The 17,393-nt window shown below is 35.8% G+C and overlaps 1 protein-coding gene across 1 annotated transcript; it reads left to right on the top strand.

Annotated features, from left to right (window-relative positions):
* Positions 1–16,198, top strand: LOC146146631 (endoplasmin-like). Its single transcript, XM_083388425.1, has 19 exons — positions 1–119; positions 660–777; positions 1,090–1,231; positions 1,570–1,686; positions 2,118–2,316; positions 2,951–3,141; positions 3,779–3,934; positions 4,606–4,764; positions 5,180–5,317; positions 7,061–7,138; positions 8,689–8,852; positions 9,261–9,432; positions 10,230–10,475; positions 10,876–10,946; positions 11,983–12,048; positions 12,899–12,977; positions 13,684–13,839; positions 14,599–14,757; positions 15,777–16,198. Exons 1-19 carry the CDS (start codon positions 68–70, stop codon positions 15,792–15,794), a joined length of 2,481 nt encoding a protein of 826 aa, XP_083244551.1. The 5' UTR covers positions 1–67; the 3' UTR covers positions 15,795–16,198.
* Positions 16,199–17,393: the final 1,195 nt, after the last annotated feature.

The following is a 17,393-nucleotide window of genomic DNA, read 5'->3' as shown; positions in this document are numbered from 1 at the left end:
TGTATCCTATATAGGTTGTTCTGGTGGATAGGTTTAGTTTAAATCGGTAGTAATTTATTTTTTCAAGATGTCCAAACAGTTTTGGATGTTCACACTGGTTGTGACCTGCCTTCTTTTATGTAAGTGTTGACTTCATATTATTTCACTATATTCTTTGTTTAGTGAACTGTTTTGTGTTAGAAGTTGAGAAAAAATATAAAATAGCTGGGAAATTTCATAATGTTTAACACTGAATTAACCAAACTAAGGGTTTGTAGAATGTAAATTTAACTCCTCTAATTTGTGTAGTGTTTTCGTCAATGGAAAATCGCTGTAAAATGAGTTGCAAAAAAATGCTAAAACTGCAAAAAATTGCTTAAAATTTGTGTTGTACTTGTGGTTTCTGTATAATACTTTATTTTTAAATGTGAACATTTTAAAACTAACATTATACAAGCTGTGTAATTTTATGTTGCATAAACATCTGCCCCCTCAATATTCAAACTTTCTGATGTAGCACTGACTGTGTCCTGGATAAAGTTCATTTTATTGCTGTTTTTACACAAAACAAAATCATTGGTTATATATTTGTAATGCTTAATGAATTTAAAGCCAAAAATTTAGAGTAGACGATTTAATACGTTTCATCTTCCGTTCAACATTTTTATATGATTTTTCAGCGGCAGGTCAGGTTCGTTCCGATGAAAATGAGCCAAGTAACGATGAAAACCCAAAAGTGGACGCCGATATCGGTAAAGCTGCAGATGCATCAAAGACAGATGATGAAGTAGTTGCCAGGTTGGTTTCAAATTTGAATATGCGCAAAGCGTACACTTGTTACATTGTTTGTATTTCCAGTGAATTCTTATCAAAGTATGATTAGCTTGATTTTTTTTTCGAGAAGCAGAAAGTTGATCCCACTTTGCCGGTCTAAATTTTTTTCAAATGTAATTTTTGCCTATGATTTTTAAATACTAAAAAAATACAAATAAAATTATTAAACAAATTCACAAAAATCTGTAATTTCGATTTTGTATTTTTGAATAATAATCCTGTACAATCCATTATACTGTTGTGTCAATTTTAAGTTTTTTGTTTTATAATTATTAGGGAAGAGGAGGCCATTCACATCGATGGTTTAAGCCCCAACGAAGTGAAGCAACTTCGTGAACAATCGGAGAAACATGTTTTCCAAGCTGAAGTCAACAGAATGATGAAACTCATCATCAACTCTCTTTACAAAAACAAAGAGGTGCATTTTGATTGATCTTAGATGGTGTTTTTATTTTGAAGTTCAAAAATTGATGATTAAAATTGTCAATTAAATATAATTTGTTACTAGCACACACAAATCTGTTTTGTTTTTTTAACCTTACTGTTTAAAGATCCTACTTTAAATTATTATATTATTTTATTCAGGGTTTCACCTAAATTATGAGCACACACTAAATCTGTTTTTTTACATCTGCAACCCAACTATTTAAACATCACACTTTAAAAAAATATATTTTTTTTTATCAGGATTTCACTAAAAGTATGTAGGAAGAGTTTTCATGCATCAGTTATTTTAAAATCCTTTGTTTACTTCAGATTTTCTTGAGGGAATTGATATCGAATGCTTCTGATGCCTTGGATAAGATTCGTTTGCTTTCCCTCACCGACCAAGCCGCACTGGCTGCGACAGAAGAGATGTCCATTAAAGTTAAGGTGTGTTAATAAGTGCTCAGTTAGAAATGACAAATTCTGGAGGCCTTGACCTGCAAAAAAGACATTATCCTAGCTCCAACTCTTTTACCCGTAGAGTGGTAAAAACAACTGAAAATCAAATCAAAATGTCAGTACTTATACCGTGGTTCTCTAATAACATTTTTACCTGGTTGACCGGTGTGACTTCCTTTCGAGTGGAGCCACCATGATTTTTGAAAAACAAAACAACTTAAACTTACTGTACAATAGTTAATTATTCTACTTATAATTAAGTACTAGTATTCTTATACACAGTTTTATTTTCAATAAATTTCAAAAGAGAATAATGTGTCCTGGACCGGTATAAAGGACCCCCCTAAACTCCCCCTAAACAAGCAATTTTTCTTTATTTGCTGCTTGTAAAATAATTTTCAAATTGTGTTTTATCTTAGGTTGACAAGGAAAATAATGTTCTCCACGTCACGGACACTGGTATCGGTATGACCAGGAACGATCTGGTTAAGAATCTTGGAACTATTGCAAAATCTGGAACGAGCGAATTCTTTGAACAAATGTCCAACCAACAAACTGAAGACTCTGTCTCAGATCTGATTGGTCAATTTGGTGTCGGATTCTACTCATCATTTTTGGGTAGGTTTTTGTAGAGGACAAAACATAAAAAATGAAGTACTGTTTGTTAATTTTGCCAGTACTTAATAATCATTTAAATTAGATGCATTTTTAAGAAATAAACCAATTAAAACAACTTTTTGTTTATTAGTTTTTTGTGGCCAAGGATTCCCGATCTATTAACTTGTAAATAGAAGATTTTTTTAATGTGCCAATAAAACGCAATTTCAATTCCAAATATAATAGCTTCAGAAAGAAATAATGTTTATTATATTAATCGTTTAAAAATAGCATGTTAATAAGAATATTTAGTTTCAGTTACTTATATTTTTTTTGTTGTTTTCAAAAAGTTATTTATGGCCTACACTTGTAAACATAATTTTTTTTTATTGCGCTATTAAAACAGAATTTGAAAACACACTAGCTTTAGAAAGAAACAATGTTTATATATATTAATTGTTTAAATTATAACATGTTTTTTGTATGTTGTGGCCAAGTTTTCGGATCTATTTTTTGTTTTTTCAAAAAAAATATTTCAGACCCAAACTTGTAAACTGAATTTTTTATATTGTGTCATTAAAATATTATTTAAAAACCTACTAGAAAAAAAAAAAAAAAAAAATTTGTCTATTAGTTATAAAAATATATTTTTCAGTTGCCGACAAAGTTGTTGTCACCTCCAAGAACAACAATGACCCCGTCCAGCACATTTGGGAATCCGATTCCGAGGCCTTCTCTGTGGTTGAAGACCCCAGGGGCAACACCCTTGGAAGGGGAACCACCGTCTCACTTTACCTCAAGGAAGAGGCGGCCGACTATTTGGAACTGGGAACAATCAGGGACTTGGTGAGTGGAAAACAAATAAGCTTCTGTTTTAGTGATTTCACACGAGTTGACCAGTTTCTTTCATTAATGTATAACATTATTTGCTTGGGTTTCAAACTGTTTTTAAATCTATATGATGATCCTGACACAAATTTTCTGAAAAATTTGTTTTTTAAAAGTCTTCTAGTTTTAACTGTTCATTTTTCCGTAAAGTCTGATTCACTCTAAATAGTGGAACAGCTTGATTCAAAGTTTATTATCTTTATTCCTTAACACATTCTTATTAGACATTGCGTGCCAATACCAAACATCCACTTTGTGTAGAACATTATTCAATATTTAAACTGATTTGCCAATTATAACACCTGTGAGCCGAAGTTTGTGTCATTAAATAAATGACGTCTATAATAACCTATAGACCAGGGGGGGTCCAACTCAAACATGCCAACGTGCCAAAGTTTCGTAATTATTTTTTTTCTAATATTAAAATCACTTTTATACAAAAAATAAAAACAGTATAGTGTTATAATAATATTAGAAGTAATTGTTTGGCTTGCGTGCCATTTTTTATTAGGTCGTGTGCCTCATGTTGGACACCCCTGCTATAGTGCTATAGACTCTATTTCCCAACTAACCCGATCAACTTTGTGCTTTGCAGATCCAGAAATACTCTCAGTTCATCAACTTCCCGATCTACTTGTGGGCAGAGAAAACCGTCAAAGAAGAAGTTCCTATTGAAGAGGAAGAAGAAGACAAGAAAGAAGAAGCCAAAGATGAAGGAGAAGTCAAAGAAGACGAAGATGATGAGGCAGAGGTGGGAAAGGATTTCTATAAAGAAACTTTTAAAGGAAATCCCTAGGGTTGGCAAGCCGGTCAATTGACCGGTCACACTTTATTTAACCGATGAAATACTCATATTAGATTCAAATGTTTATTTTTTCAACAATTGTTTTGTGATTTGAGTTTTTAATAATCTTGAATGTAGCTTTTTTTTTTAAGATATCAAATATAAAATGGTAGGGTTTACCTGATTCAAACACACGTTCTGTGGTAATAACAAAGTGTTTGTAATAGCAAAGTAGATTTATTTTGTTCACAATAAATGCACGTATATGATAAATGAGAAAATATATCAAAAAAACCTAAATTATGTTGCATTGAAAAAAATATGATCTGCTGTCCTCAAAAAAAAAAGCATTTTTGTTGCCTTTTTTATTTCATAATATTTTAGTTGGACTTCATAGTTTTACGTTTACCAAGACGATGGATTAAAACGCGTCACTTCGAGTTAAAAAGCGCTTTCGGCTTTTAATATTAGATTTTACACATCTGCGTTTATTAATATAAACAACTCAACCCCCGCAAAAATTTATGACTTTTGTTTTAGACCATTTGATTGTCCTACATTACCAAAACGAATTACCTAAAGTTAAAAAAAAAATACAAACCAAAATTCCACTCAATTTTGATGTTTTTACGTCGAAGGTTGAAGAAGAAAAGGAGGAAGAAAAACCCAAAACGAAGACAGTTGAGAAGACTGTCTGGGATTGGGAGCTGATTAACCAAACCAAGCCGGTGTGGCAACGACCTGCCAAGGAGATATCCGACGATGAATACAACCAGTTCTACAAGTCCATCTCCAAAGTATGTTTTTTTGTATTCGATTCACAAAAAATATAATAAATTCCCTTTTTGTTGTATTGGCGTCATAAAAAATGATAAGCTCGCTCTCTTGTAATATTTATTCGTACTTCAAATCTGTATTTGTTTTTTGAAATACATAAATATTTGTTTTTTTTATCTATATTTTTAAATGATGGATAAAAGTTACTTTAAGACTACTTTAAAAAAAACATCGTTTTTATGTATGTTTATTTGAAAAGTAGAATAACGGTACATTTAGCTTGTTAAAAAACTTTATGTAAAACAGCATTTGTATATAGATAAAAACCTTTTAAAGAAACAAGATTTGTTTCCAGAAGCGCTTATTTGGTTTACATTGTTAGTATATATAAGCTATTTTATAATAAACAGCGTAATCAAACTTTGTGCAAAAAAGGACTCTACGGAACCGCTGGCCAAAACGCACTTTGTGGCCGAGGGTGAAGTTTCCTTTAAATCGATCCTCTTCATACCCGGTAGCGCCCCCAGCGGAATGTTCCAGGATTACGGACAGAAAAAGAACGACTTTATTAAGGTCAAGCGCACGGTCTTGTGTGTGCATGCACGACAACGCATGTCTTCCCATTAAAACCCGAACCCCGCATGCTTTGTGTTGTTTTCTAACCCCTGCACGTGTTTTTGTGCTGTGTGTGAACGAAGGATATCAAGGAGCCCTTGGGCCACACCCACTTCACAGCGGAAGGGGAGGTGTCCTTTAAATCCCTGCTTTTCATCCCCGAAGTTCCCCCCAAAGCTATGACAGACTCTTACGGCAAAAAAGTTGATCATATCAAGGTACAGGGCGAGCCAAAAATATAGTTTCGAAATAGCGGGTGGTGGCCTTTTTAAAACTACTCATTTATTACCCTTCGGTATTATATATTCGCAATATTTCAGCAAAGTGGCTGCTGCCCCACGGTTGGTTAAGGCAAAAATATACTTGGAAATAGAAGTCGGTAGCCCTCCTGGGTGTAAAACATCTCATATATTACCTTTTCAATAATAATGAGATGCAATTATTATTTTCTGATATATTCGCAAGGTAGCTGCAGATACATGGCTGAGGCAAAAATATATATTTCTAAATAGCGGGTACTGAGTAATGTCCTCCCGGTTCAGTTTCTCATATTACGCTCGATAATATGAGACATCCATTCTATCTAACGCGAAATTCGCTATTTAAAAATTGCACGCATTTTATTGGTTTCAAAGTCACTTCCTTTTGTGGAAGCATACTTTCCGCTATAAAAATATGTGCTCTGACGCAATGCATTACGTCATTTGGCTATGCTAGTGCCGACTTTTAAAAATTAGTGATCAAATATTTAACTGTTATTTGCATACTAACCTTGCATGATGCTAAACGAAAATATATTACAAAAAATATGAAATTGATTTCATATTTTTCACAAGAAAATACTGGACCAAATTTACCGATACCGATTTATCGCTATCAGCAAAATATCGTCTGATACGGCCATCCTTCACTTTCTATGCTATAGCGTAATTTATAAGCCATTAACATTTCACCTCCTGCATGGTTTTCAGCTTTAACAATTTACAAAATATTGTTGCATGTGCATGCTTCTGTTTTTACTTAGTATTTGTTTTTATTATTTTTTATTATTTTGCATGTACCATAAACATTGTTTTTAACAGTGGTTCTCAAAACTCTTTTGCGTCGTTGGCCCCAACAGCATCAATTTCTTGACAAATTAGTTTCTTTGTGCGAACTACTCATCAGACGAGGCGTTTGGGTTTTCGGCTAATTAATTTACAATTCGATAAATTTAAGGATGTTGCCCAAATCTCTTTAACTTTTTTGATGTTCTACTGAACTGAGTTTGAGAACCACTGATTTTAATATAATTAAGAGAGTTCCTATTATAAGAAAGATACGTGATAAATCGTTTAAATGTTACCTACTTCTATATGGACTTTGGCATTTTTACTACAACCTCCTCCTTTGTAAACTTTCTAGTCCTGTATAAAGCCAATCGTAGCGATCGTCGTGCAGTAAAACTTGCAAACTAATTATTGAATGTAAAAAATTATCAGTCTAATTCTCCCGCTTCGTTCTAGCTTTACGTTCGCCGTGTCTTCATAACCGACGACATGCGCGACATGGTTCCCACTTATCTCAACTTTGTGCGCGGTGTGGTAAGACCAGAAACCAGAGAACCATCACCAGTAGAATGGTAGCTAGGCAGGCACCAAAAAGTCCACCGGGCTGTTTTGCTGCGGTGTATTAACGTGTAGTTTGTTGTTGGACGTGCAGATGTACGTACGTAGAGTGTTTATCACTGATGACTTCCAAGACATGATGCCCAAGTACCTCAACTTCGTACGAGGAGTGGTAAGCTTTGGAATGCCGTTATTTTTTTTGTTTACTAAGAAATTGGACAAATAAAGTTTCAAGGAATAAAATTGCGCAGAAGTCCAAACACGCGAATGCCGTAACGTTTTTGGTCTATAAAGAAAAATAAGGAAAATTATTTTTTTTAATACTATAAATTTGCGCAGCAGCAAGCAAAAACAAGAATCTGATAATACCGTGTGATTTTTGGTTCGTTGGATGTTTTGAAAAACAAAAGAATACCTACAGACTCGATCTTATTATTGCGAATATTTTATCTTATGGCAATTCGCAAACTATGAAGTATTTGCTTTAAACCAGTATTAAATATTTTTCTTGCTGTGTCTAGGTCAAATATTTTTCATAATTGCCCCATACAAAATAAAGTGTTTTATACTACTTTATATTTTGCGCATAAAGGCCGAAAATTGCTCGTTTTACTTCTTGACAACTAAATATCTTGCTCCTGGTCACCCCTGTCGATTAGGTTTAGTTTTATTTGCATTTTAAAACCCGTTACTGCGAGAGTCCTTTATAATTACAATTACAAAGACCTTTTTGTGCGTGATAGTTAAACTAAGTAAGACGTAAAATCCCATAAAATATAAATTTTATATAAAAGGGTGCATCGTTACGGAATTTAAAACCATTGGCAGCAGGTTTCTGCTTGTCGACCACTGTTCCACTCACGCGTATATGAACAGAAGTTAAAAAAAACGTGAGTGAGCCAAACCACGTTCAGACATTTTGAATAAGGATTATATATTTCGCCTATATTGGCATCGTCATTCTTTAATAGTTTTATTATAAATATTACAGTAACGTCTAATGTTCTATCCACGCTGAATGTTATTCTATTGCGGTTATGAAAGGTTGCGCCATGGTGTGATACCAAGCAAGACCTTTCGTGCACTCAAATGAACTTCCACGTACTAAAGACGCAGCTAATTCGGTGGTGGAATAGTTAGAACATCTCGTAGCTAGTTTAGAAGCAACAAATTCTGTTTGTTGTTTGTACTGGGCCAGTAAAAATTACATTACCTAGCATTTTAGCAGAAAAGTTTATCTGTAAAACGACAATACGGATTTGAGGCTCATCTGTAGTTCAGTAGTGTAAAAAGTGTAAAAGTTTGCTTGAACTCGCAAACACTTGCTACCAATATCTGGAAAAAAATTACCAGCTATAATCCATTTCTCTAATCCAGAGCTTCCGATTTTTTTCATCATGTTTCTTGCATATTAGAAATACCACAAGCAAAAACACCCTGTAAGCAAAGATGTATGTAAAATACAGAAAAATACATAAAAAGCAATTAATGTACATCGAAGAGTTTGCGATAGGCTCACTTGCTTCGCATCATTCCATTCACCTATTTTAACCTACAATCTCAGAAAAATTCTCTACAAAAATATCAACACAAAACAAAACTTTTTTTACAGAAAATGATTCAAAGTAACCTCTGCTTATCCCCTTATAACTATCGTGACTTTGACCAAACTTCTCAACCAAACAAATATTGACCTGAAGTAACCTCTTGACCCCTTTAAAGGTTGACAGCGACGATTTGCCGCTGAACGTGTCTCGTGAAACTCTCCAGCAGCACAAGCTTCTCAAGGTGATCAAGAAGAAGTTGGTTCGTAAGGCACTCGACATGGTCAAGAAACTGGACCCCGAGGTCTACATGGACAAGTTCTGGAAGGAATTTGGCACAAAGTGAGTGTCTTCTGACGTTGCCAGGCATAGGTCGAAAGGTTCAAAATTCCAGAATGTTGTTACAGTGCAAAATTGTATATTAATTATATAAAAATGTGACTGCTTGGGTAACAACTTTTTCCTGTTAATACTGAGCCAACCATTTCACCTTTTGAAGCCTTATTTTCGCACCTTTGGAATCAACGTGGGAACAATTTGAAAAATAAATGCATAAAACATAAAAATAGCTTCGTCTAACAGGCAAATCAAAAAGTTTTAAAACACTTTTGGCTAACTAAGACTGTGCTAGAGAAATTATTTTCCACATTTCGGGAACGCAACGGCGGCGTATAGAATACCTAATCATTAAAAAAAGTTTCCAATCACGAATGACGTCATATTGACAACGTATGTCACCCCTTCCCGCAGTGTCAAGCTTGGAGTGATCGAGGATAGCAGCAACCGAACCCGACTTGCAAAGTTGCTTCGTTTCTTCACTTCGAACCACCCAACAGACCAAACTAGTCTGGAGGCTTACGTCGAAAGAATGAAGGAGAAACAGGAAAAAATCTACTTTTGCGCCGGCAACGGCCGTGATGAGGTAAGGGTGGCTACTTCTGCTGCAGTGTTTATTAGTATTTATTGCACTATTTCCCAAATCTAATTTAATTATTTGCGTATTTCAGAAGAGCATCATCATGAAATGCCACTGCTTTTTAAAGTTTAAATAAAATAATATATCAGAGTAAACCAGAACAATAAAGCATTCAAAGATTGAAATCGAAAGACGTAAAATCGTAAATAAACTTGTGTCATACCGGTAGTTGTTAAAACTTGTGTAATCTAAATTATTGACAAGAAATTAGTACAGCAATTGAAAATAAATTGGCGTAAATTTGTATGGCAACTTTAATTAACAGCATTTAAAAAATTTGACTCTATTTCCAAAATTTAGTAAAATTCATTGCGTACATCAAAGAAGCATTCAAAAAAATTAGTGTAGTAATAACATAAATGTGCGAAACTATTAGTTTTGATGTTGTGGAGTTTTGCCCTAAAACAACCAAATCAAGCATTACTGCAAATCTGCAATAAAAAATATTGGGTGGATCTGCATACCAACATTTAATTAGATAGGCGCCTACAAATCAATTTGGCTATAATAGAAAAGCCTATTAGTTGGACCCTTTTTACCTTTAACACGTGACGATCTCCTTAACTACTACAGTCCTATCTTGAAAAGTTAAAACATTGTGCTTACGGCACCCCTCAAAAATAATAAATAGATTTTTCGGCACCCCGACTGGAAGTTCGTTCAGTATTTTACTAAACCCCGTTTGAGAACCACTACACAACTCTCACAACTTGTACTATCAACATTTATCCCTTTTACTCCAGGTCGAAAAATCTCCCTTCGTCGAGCGTCTTCTGAAGAAGGGCTTTGAGGTCCTTTACCTGACAGAGCCAGTCGACGAATACACAATTCAGGCGCTGCCCGAATTCGACGGCAAACGGTTCCAGAACGTAGCAAAGGAAGGCCTGGGTCTGGACGACAGTGAGAAGGCTAAGGAACGCAAGGATGCGCTAGAGAAGGAGTACGAACCGCTTGCGAAGTGGCTCAAGGAAAAGGCACTCAAGGATAAGGTGGGAATGTTCGTTGTTGTAATGGTAATGGTTTCTTTAAAATATAAATAATAATTTGATATCTGGCTAAGTGTTTGCCTTCCATGTGGTTTAAGAGCTTTTGTTATATTTTGTTTAATGGTTCCTTTAAAATAAATTATGACTATTTTGTTTGTTTATGATTAATTTGGTTTGCCTATGATGAAAAAAAATCATAATCAAATGGCACCATAAAAGTCTTAAAACAGCTGTGTTTAAGTTTAACCCTAATTTCGTTCAGCTGGGCTTTTAAGGTTTTTTTTTGAAAAGTTCTTTTATGAAGTATAAAACAAACTTTTAAACCCTCGCATATTTAAATACAATATCCATATTCCAGTTATCCAAGCCACTTCCAAGCTTACCCCTTACTTTTCCTGTTTAGATCGAGAAAGCTGTGATCAGTGAGCGGCTTACCGACTCCCCATGCGCCCTCATCGCAAGCCAATACGGATGGTAATAAATATTTTTTGTGCACCATACTTTGCAATTTTATTTACGCTTAAATACGGACGTGGGCAACTATATATTTCCGTTTTTCTTTACCCTTGTGAAAAAAAACATGTTTGGAACGTCATAGCATCACAGGATGGATCTGCGTGGTACCCGCCTTTTTCGTGGGCCGAAAACAACGAGTTTAGATGATCCCGCCCCCTCCCCTACACCTGTAGCCTTACGCGTTACGATATTGCGTTTTTTTATGTTTCCCAGTAGCCCGATCTAAAAACGTCTTTGCTTAACCTTTATTTTCGGTTTTTTTCCCGATATTTGCGACAGATTACTATAAACATTAAATCTGAAATCCCCGAGGTAAACTTTTTAATTGTAATGAAAGTTTTTTCCCCAGTTGTAGTCCGCCAAATTTTTAAGCTGGAACTAAACGAGATAACCAGGTTGCCTGAACCACAATCACTGAATGTGGATAAAACAAAAATAGTGCAATTCAAAGACCGAAAAGACGGGCTTTTGGTACATTATTTCTGACATGGTCCTAAATTAACCTAGTTTACTTTTAGCTGTAGTTTTCTGGTTAATAAATTATAAAATACACAATATTTTTGTCAATTCAAACTGTTTTATGCTTTACCAGTTTCCGATTTTATTTTTCGTTTTTACCTCCCAGAGTTCTACCTCTACTAAAAAATCTTAATTTTCTCGTGCGCCGCCTAACCCAGGTCTGGCAACATGGTTTTAAAACCCAAAAGATGGCATTTTGTAAATTAATTCTACTTTGTTCTAATTTAACCATGATTACTTTTACCTGTAGTTGCTGTATGAAATTAATAAAAAAATATCTTTAATCGAAAATTTACTGTTCATGCTTCAATCACTAGTTCTAGTCCCACTTTTTTTACCGTTATCTGTCTTAATGTATCTACTGTTGAACCGAAAATGGTATGTTTATATGTATACCAGTTAAATAGCCCCGTCCATTTTTCCACCATGTCTATACATAATATACTTACCAATTTTCTTGTTTCGCCGAACCCAGGTCTGGAAACATGGAGCGTATCATGAAAGCGCAGGCCTACCAGACACAGAAGGACTCTTCGCAAAGGTAATGCATTACTATAAACAAGTCTAACCTTTGTATTGTGTACACGCAGGTCTGGTAACATGGAACGACTCCAGGCTTCACAGGCCTATAGAAACAATAACGCGTGAGTTTTCGCCGTTAGAGGCGCTTCCGAGCAGAAATCTAGTGGTGTCTCTAGCGACCCTTAGCGGTCGTTTCGCTTGGCATCATTTTTTGCACAAAAAATATGCCGGTATAGAAAGGGACGATTGATTAATCATCATGCGTACTTTTAGTTTTGATTGTAGTAAATTTAGCAGTTCAAACAGCTAATCAAAGTAATAATAACATATAGTTTTTCTGAAAACCACTGCGGTGACCAAAACTTTGCTACAGCACCCATAACCGTGTTTTAAAACCGGGGATTGTTGAAAAACACATGTTAGAGCTTCAAAAATAATTCGAATAGCAACTGAAACCACATTTACCTTTACTACTTTGTTTATGCTAACGAGCAATTAGTTTTTAACTGCTTCTTAAAAAAGTAAATAATACCCAACGTTTCTTGTAAACTAGTTGGTAAAATTGTGTGGCCGACTGACCGTTTTAATTTAGTTGGGTCGCCGACTGCAGTAGTTCACAAGGTTAATTCGTTACTATTATAATGCTTCAATTTGAGAAAACTGTGGGTAAAATCGACGACATCCCTCACACTTTTAATTCGAATTTGTATTATGGTACTTTTCTAATATTTGGTTCACTACTTAAAGTTCAGTGAAGAGAATTGAGTTGCCAAAGCTTTGCCGTTGTACTTACGCTTAGCTTTTTGGTTACTGTGAAAATTGAGAAACACTGTATTAAGTTTTTAACACTTGTGTTTGTTTAATTTTAGCTTCTACGCAAACCAGAAGAAAACGCTGGAAATCAACCCAAGACATCCTCTGATCAGGAACCTTCTGGAAAGAGTCGAGGTGAGCGTTCGTACGTGTTTTTGAATAAAACCGGAGTGTGACAGGCACTGCCAGGGCCACATTCGCGCCTTTCCAAGCTGAGCCAATTAAAAAAAATCTATGCCACACCAACTTTTATAATAACGTGCAATAAATGTACGGCTGTCACGCGGCCCACAACTTCATTATAACACTAAGCTATTCAAAAGTAACTCGCGGCCCACTAAATATGGTTCTGCGGCCCACATTTGGGCCGCGGCCCACAGTTTGCCGACCACTGCCTTAAGGTAAAGAATAAATTGGGGATATTTGGTTAATGGAGATATCTTATGAGGACAATACACCTAATTATGTACTCTGGACAAGACAGACGTTTTGGCACATTCCGTGTTCATGAAATTAGTTCTCGACCAAGTTAGAAATATTATGCTTCGTTTTATTTGTGCATTTACTGGCACCAAAGCATACCCAAACAACTTTGCTCCTGCCTGCCAGCCCCAATTTAACCCCGTTTTGTGCCCCCAAGCAGGGCAACAATTTTAAATCCTTGAAACCTAATTTACCCCGGTGTGTCGCAAAGCCGGCCACCGGTTACAAAATTTGTAATTAGAACACCCTAAACCCATTCTAACTTCGGGAGTTGAACCCCAAAAAAACCCAGAACCACAAGTGTAAAACCCTTAAACAACCCCAATTTAACCCCATTTACGCACTTTTCCCACCCCAGACTGACGAAGAAGACGTGCAAGCTTCTCAGATCGCCGAAGTAATGTTCGACACAGCTGTACTCCGCTCCGGTTACACGCTCAAGGACTCGGTAGACTTCTCCAAGCGAATCCTCGACATGCTTTACAAGAACCTTAACATCGACCCCGACACGCCGGTAAGCTCACGTCATCACTTGTTCATTACGACGATTTTTGTGACGTCACAGTTTTGAGTTTTAGTAAATTTTGACGTTATTTACTCTTTTTCGCGTTTCTAAGCGATGCTTGCCTTTTAATCATCTCGTAACTTAATGGTTGGGTAATATATTGGCTTGCCGTGACGTCATCTAAACAATTTTTATTATGACGTGTATTGACGTCGTCGCCACTGTTGGATCATTTGTTTAGTAACAGTTAAGATTTTTTTAAGGAATATCTGGCAATTTAAAACGTGTTATGACGTCATAATTGGTGGACAATGTGAAAATAATGTTAAGCTCACGTTTACAAGTGATTTAAAAGTTTAATTCTCGTCTAATCAATTCCTTCACTAATACTAGTTAAATGCTACCTTCATTGTCTCAACCAGTGTTTTTTTTTAAGGTGTTTTGGGGGACCGTCTCCAGCGGTTTCCCAAATTTTGGACTTGCAACTTTTTGGTATTTAAATGAAACACTTGCGGTCTCTTAAAACTACTTAGCGGTCACCCAAACCTTAAAAAAAAACCTGGTCTCAACCATTGTAGACTTTTCGAATTGTATTGGATCTAAAGATGAATATCAGATTTACCCCCAATAACAAAAATTAATAGCTTGTTTACCCCTCGGGGTGAATTTACCCAGGTTAAAGGCTGCTATAATCAGTTCATTGCTAATAGTTGTTAAATGCTGCCTGCATTGTTGCCATTGTCTCACCTATTGTTCCGGTTGTTCCAGATCGCGGAAGAGCCTGAAGACGAGGAACCAGAAGAGGAAGAAGAAGAAGAAGTTGACGCTGACGCTGATGATGAGGATGAAGAAGGTGATGAGGGGGAAGTTAAGGAGGATGACACTGGATCTGAAGAGGGAGAGGAGACAACTGAAGACAAGGAAAAGGTGGGATCATGATTCTGTTTTTGACTTATTTACAAACCAGGTTTATCGAAAGCTTTTCTATATTTTTTTAAGTGTACGTGTACACATGAGCGCCAAACTTTCAAAATTCCAGGGAGTTTTTTTCTATACTGTCCCACATTGCTTATTAATCAGATAAAAATGTGATCCCTAGATAACAGCTGTTGCCTGTTATCACTGAGTCAACAATTTACCTTGTTCGCACCATTGGGCTAAAAGAGTTTCCAAAACGTAACAATATTTGCAAAAAATAAAGTTTCGGCATTCTACGGCCTCCCTAGATAGTATTTCAGGAAAGTTTTAATCACTTTCAGAATACTAAAAGTGTGCTACAGAAATTATTTCGCACATTTATTGAGAACTTGGTCGAGATTCAGGGCGTTTTGACGCTCTACGAGAATTCCAGGTCGTCTAAAAGCGCTCTGCACACCCACGTTTGGCTCCTATGCGTGTACTGTACACTGTACATACTTGCTGACCTGCCACCAATCATCGTTTATTAGGGCTGGAATTCTATATTTTTGAAATCAAATTTCTCTACTCAAAATCAGTTTTTAATCCCCACTCAGATTGAGAAGATCTAATATATATTTGATTGTTTAAACTAGAGATCGACCGATATGTCTTTCAGACCGATACCTACTAGCTAGTCTACTACCGATTTTTTTTTATTTACCTGGAATGTGGTAAACTAATAACATTTCAGTTTGTCTCGGAGTTTGCATTTATTATTAAAAAAAGTAGATAATTTGTTCGTTTTTTTAGAGAAAATATTATGTTATTTTTTCGTAGTGAAATATCTTCCAAAGCTATAGGTAGAAGTAGAAGTGAAATATCGACCGTTAATAGTATTATTCTAGTTTTGGTCGTCCAGCTTAAATTTTAAATTGACCACAAACTATTTCACGCCCTATATTACAGCTTACACTTGTGTTAAAACGTTGATTTATTACATTCAATACAGTTTAATATTTTACACGTGGACGCATTTTGTATTTCAGGATCACGACGAATTATAAGTATGCAACAAATTTGTGACCTTGACTGCAACCTGGTGACGGCCAAATGACCTTGGTGAAAACAGACGTCTATCTACTTGCCATCATCACAAAATAATAAAGAAGATTTTGCGTAATTTATTATTTTTCATCCCCCATCGTAAGATTTCTATGTCTCGACGAATACTATAAGATTTCTATGGTGACCACAAATATAGGATTTATGTCGTTATGCGCTTTTTCGTCTACTGTACTGTGATAGACGGTGAAATATTGTTCCACACTTGTTAATTTAAAGTATATATGAAGCCACCTTCCACAGATTAAGCGCTTAACCTCCCCGTGTTCTTGTCGTAACGATATTTCCTCCTTGTGCGGTTGTAGTAACAATCACTGAAAATAAAATGAACACCTTTTGTCTACAACGGTTTTTCTTCGGTTAGAGCAGTGTTTCTTAATCAGGTGAATGGTTCCCCCCGGGTGAATAAAATTTTTGCAGGGGTGAACCAACAAAGCGGGTGAATAAGGGTGAACCGTCAGAAATGGATGATAGCTTGCGAGCAGGGCGGATATTTCGGGTGTGCTGTTAGATAGACGAGATAGTTTTATCATAATATCCTGAGACAAGGGTAAATGTAATCTGGAGATAGATGCTAGGGATGAACAAAACTAAAAAAGTTTAAGAAGCACTGGGTTAGAGCGCTCATTAGTACAGTTGATGTTAAGGGTGCGTTTAATAAACTAAAGCAGGTCCTCCAATTGGAAACTTAAATCACAAATCAAGGCAATACGAGTGGTTGGTTGCACTTGTCCTTGGTGTTTAGTGCACTCAGTGGCCCATTCAACATAGTCATTGTTTAAACTTTCCTTACAAACTTTATTTTATTAGGTTAGGCGATACATATTTATTTCTATGCCCATTTTGTCAAGTCAAATTAAATCCACGCGTATTTTTCGCGTCTCTCCAGCCTTATGGCTAAAATGCGCATTGAACAACCTTTTAATCTTTGACCGCCGCACAAACAGATCGGGGCGTACCCTTGATATCAACTATAGTATCGGTATTCGTCCGATACTATGGTAGTGTCGCTGCCGATATCATAATTAATTAATTGGGAATTTAAGCCAGGATTAGTGTTTCAATGCAGTGATTGTTACCTCGAAATAGTTAACAGGCAAAAATCGTTTTTAACAAGTAAACAGTAAAACTGTCTTCTCAACGCAATAGCGATTTTTGTTTTAATTAAATAGAAAATTTCCTTGAGCGTTTCAATTTTTGATTATAATATAAAAATTCCAAATACGACGTCCCAAACTACGTCATAAGTTAGTTAATCTTAAGAAGCGTGCTGTTGTTGTTGGACGAACTGGTTTAAAATTATGCAACAAAGTTGGTTTAGAGCGGGGGTGGGCAACCTTTTTAACACAAGGGCCAGTTAGGAAATGTAATGCTTACAGGAGGGCCGCACATCAAATAAACATTAATTCATATTTTCAGCTTTTACTAGAAAAACTAATGAGCTGCTAGGCTGCAACTACGGCAGTTTTGTCAGTGCTGTCTACGTGTGGATTCGGAAATAACTTTCCTACAATTACAATGACGCCTTTCCCGTACGGATG

The sequence above is a fragment of the Ascidiella aspersa genome, chromosome 4 (assembly GCF_963924565.1).
Source record: "Ascidiella aspersa chromosome 4, kaAscAspe10.2, whole genome shotgun sequence".
Classification (NCBI taxonomy): domain Eukaryota; kingdom Metazoa; phylum Chordata; class Ascidiacea; order Phlebobranchia; family Ascidiidae; genus Ascidiella; species Ascidiella aspersa.
This window is presented reverse-complemented; position numbering and strand designations above follow the sequence as displayed.

Excerpts from the sequence above, each read along its gene's own strand:
- LOC146146631 (XM_083388425.1), top strand. The coding sequence starts at position 68 with ATGTCCAAACAGTTTTGGATGTTCACACTGGTTGTGACCTGCCTTCTT. Across the intron at positions 120-659 it reads TGTGACCTGCCTTCTTTTAT|CGGCAGGTCAGGTTCGTTCC; the intron begins GTAAGTGTTGAC and ends ATGATTTTTCAG. Across the intron at positions 7,139-8,688 it reads TCAACTTCGTACGAGGAGTG|GTTGACAGCGACGATTTGCC; the intron begins GTAAGCTTTGGA and ends ACCCCTTTAAAG.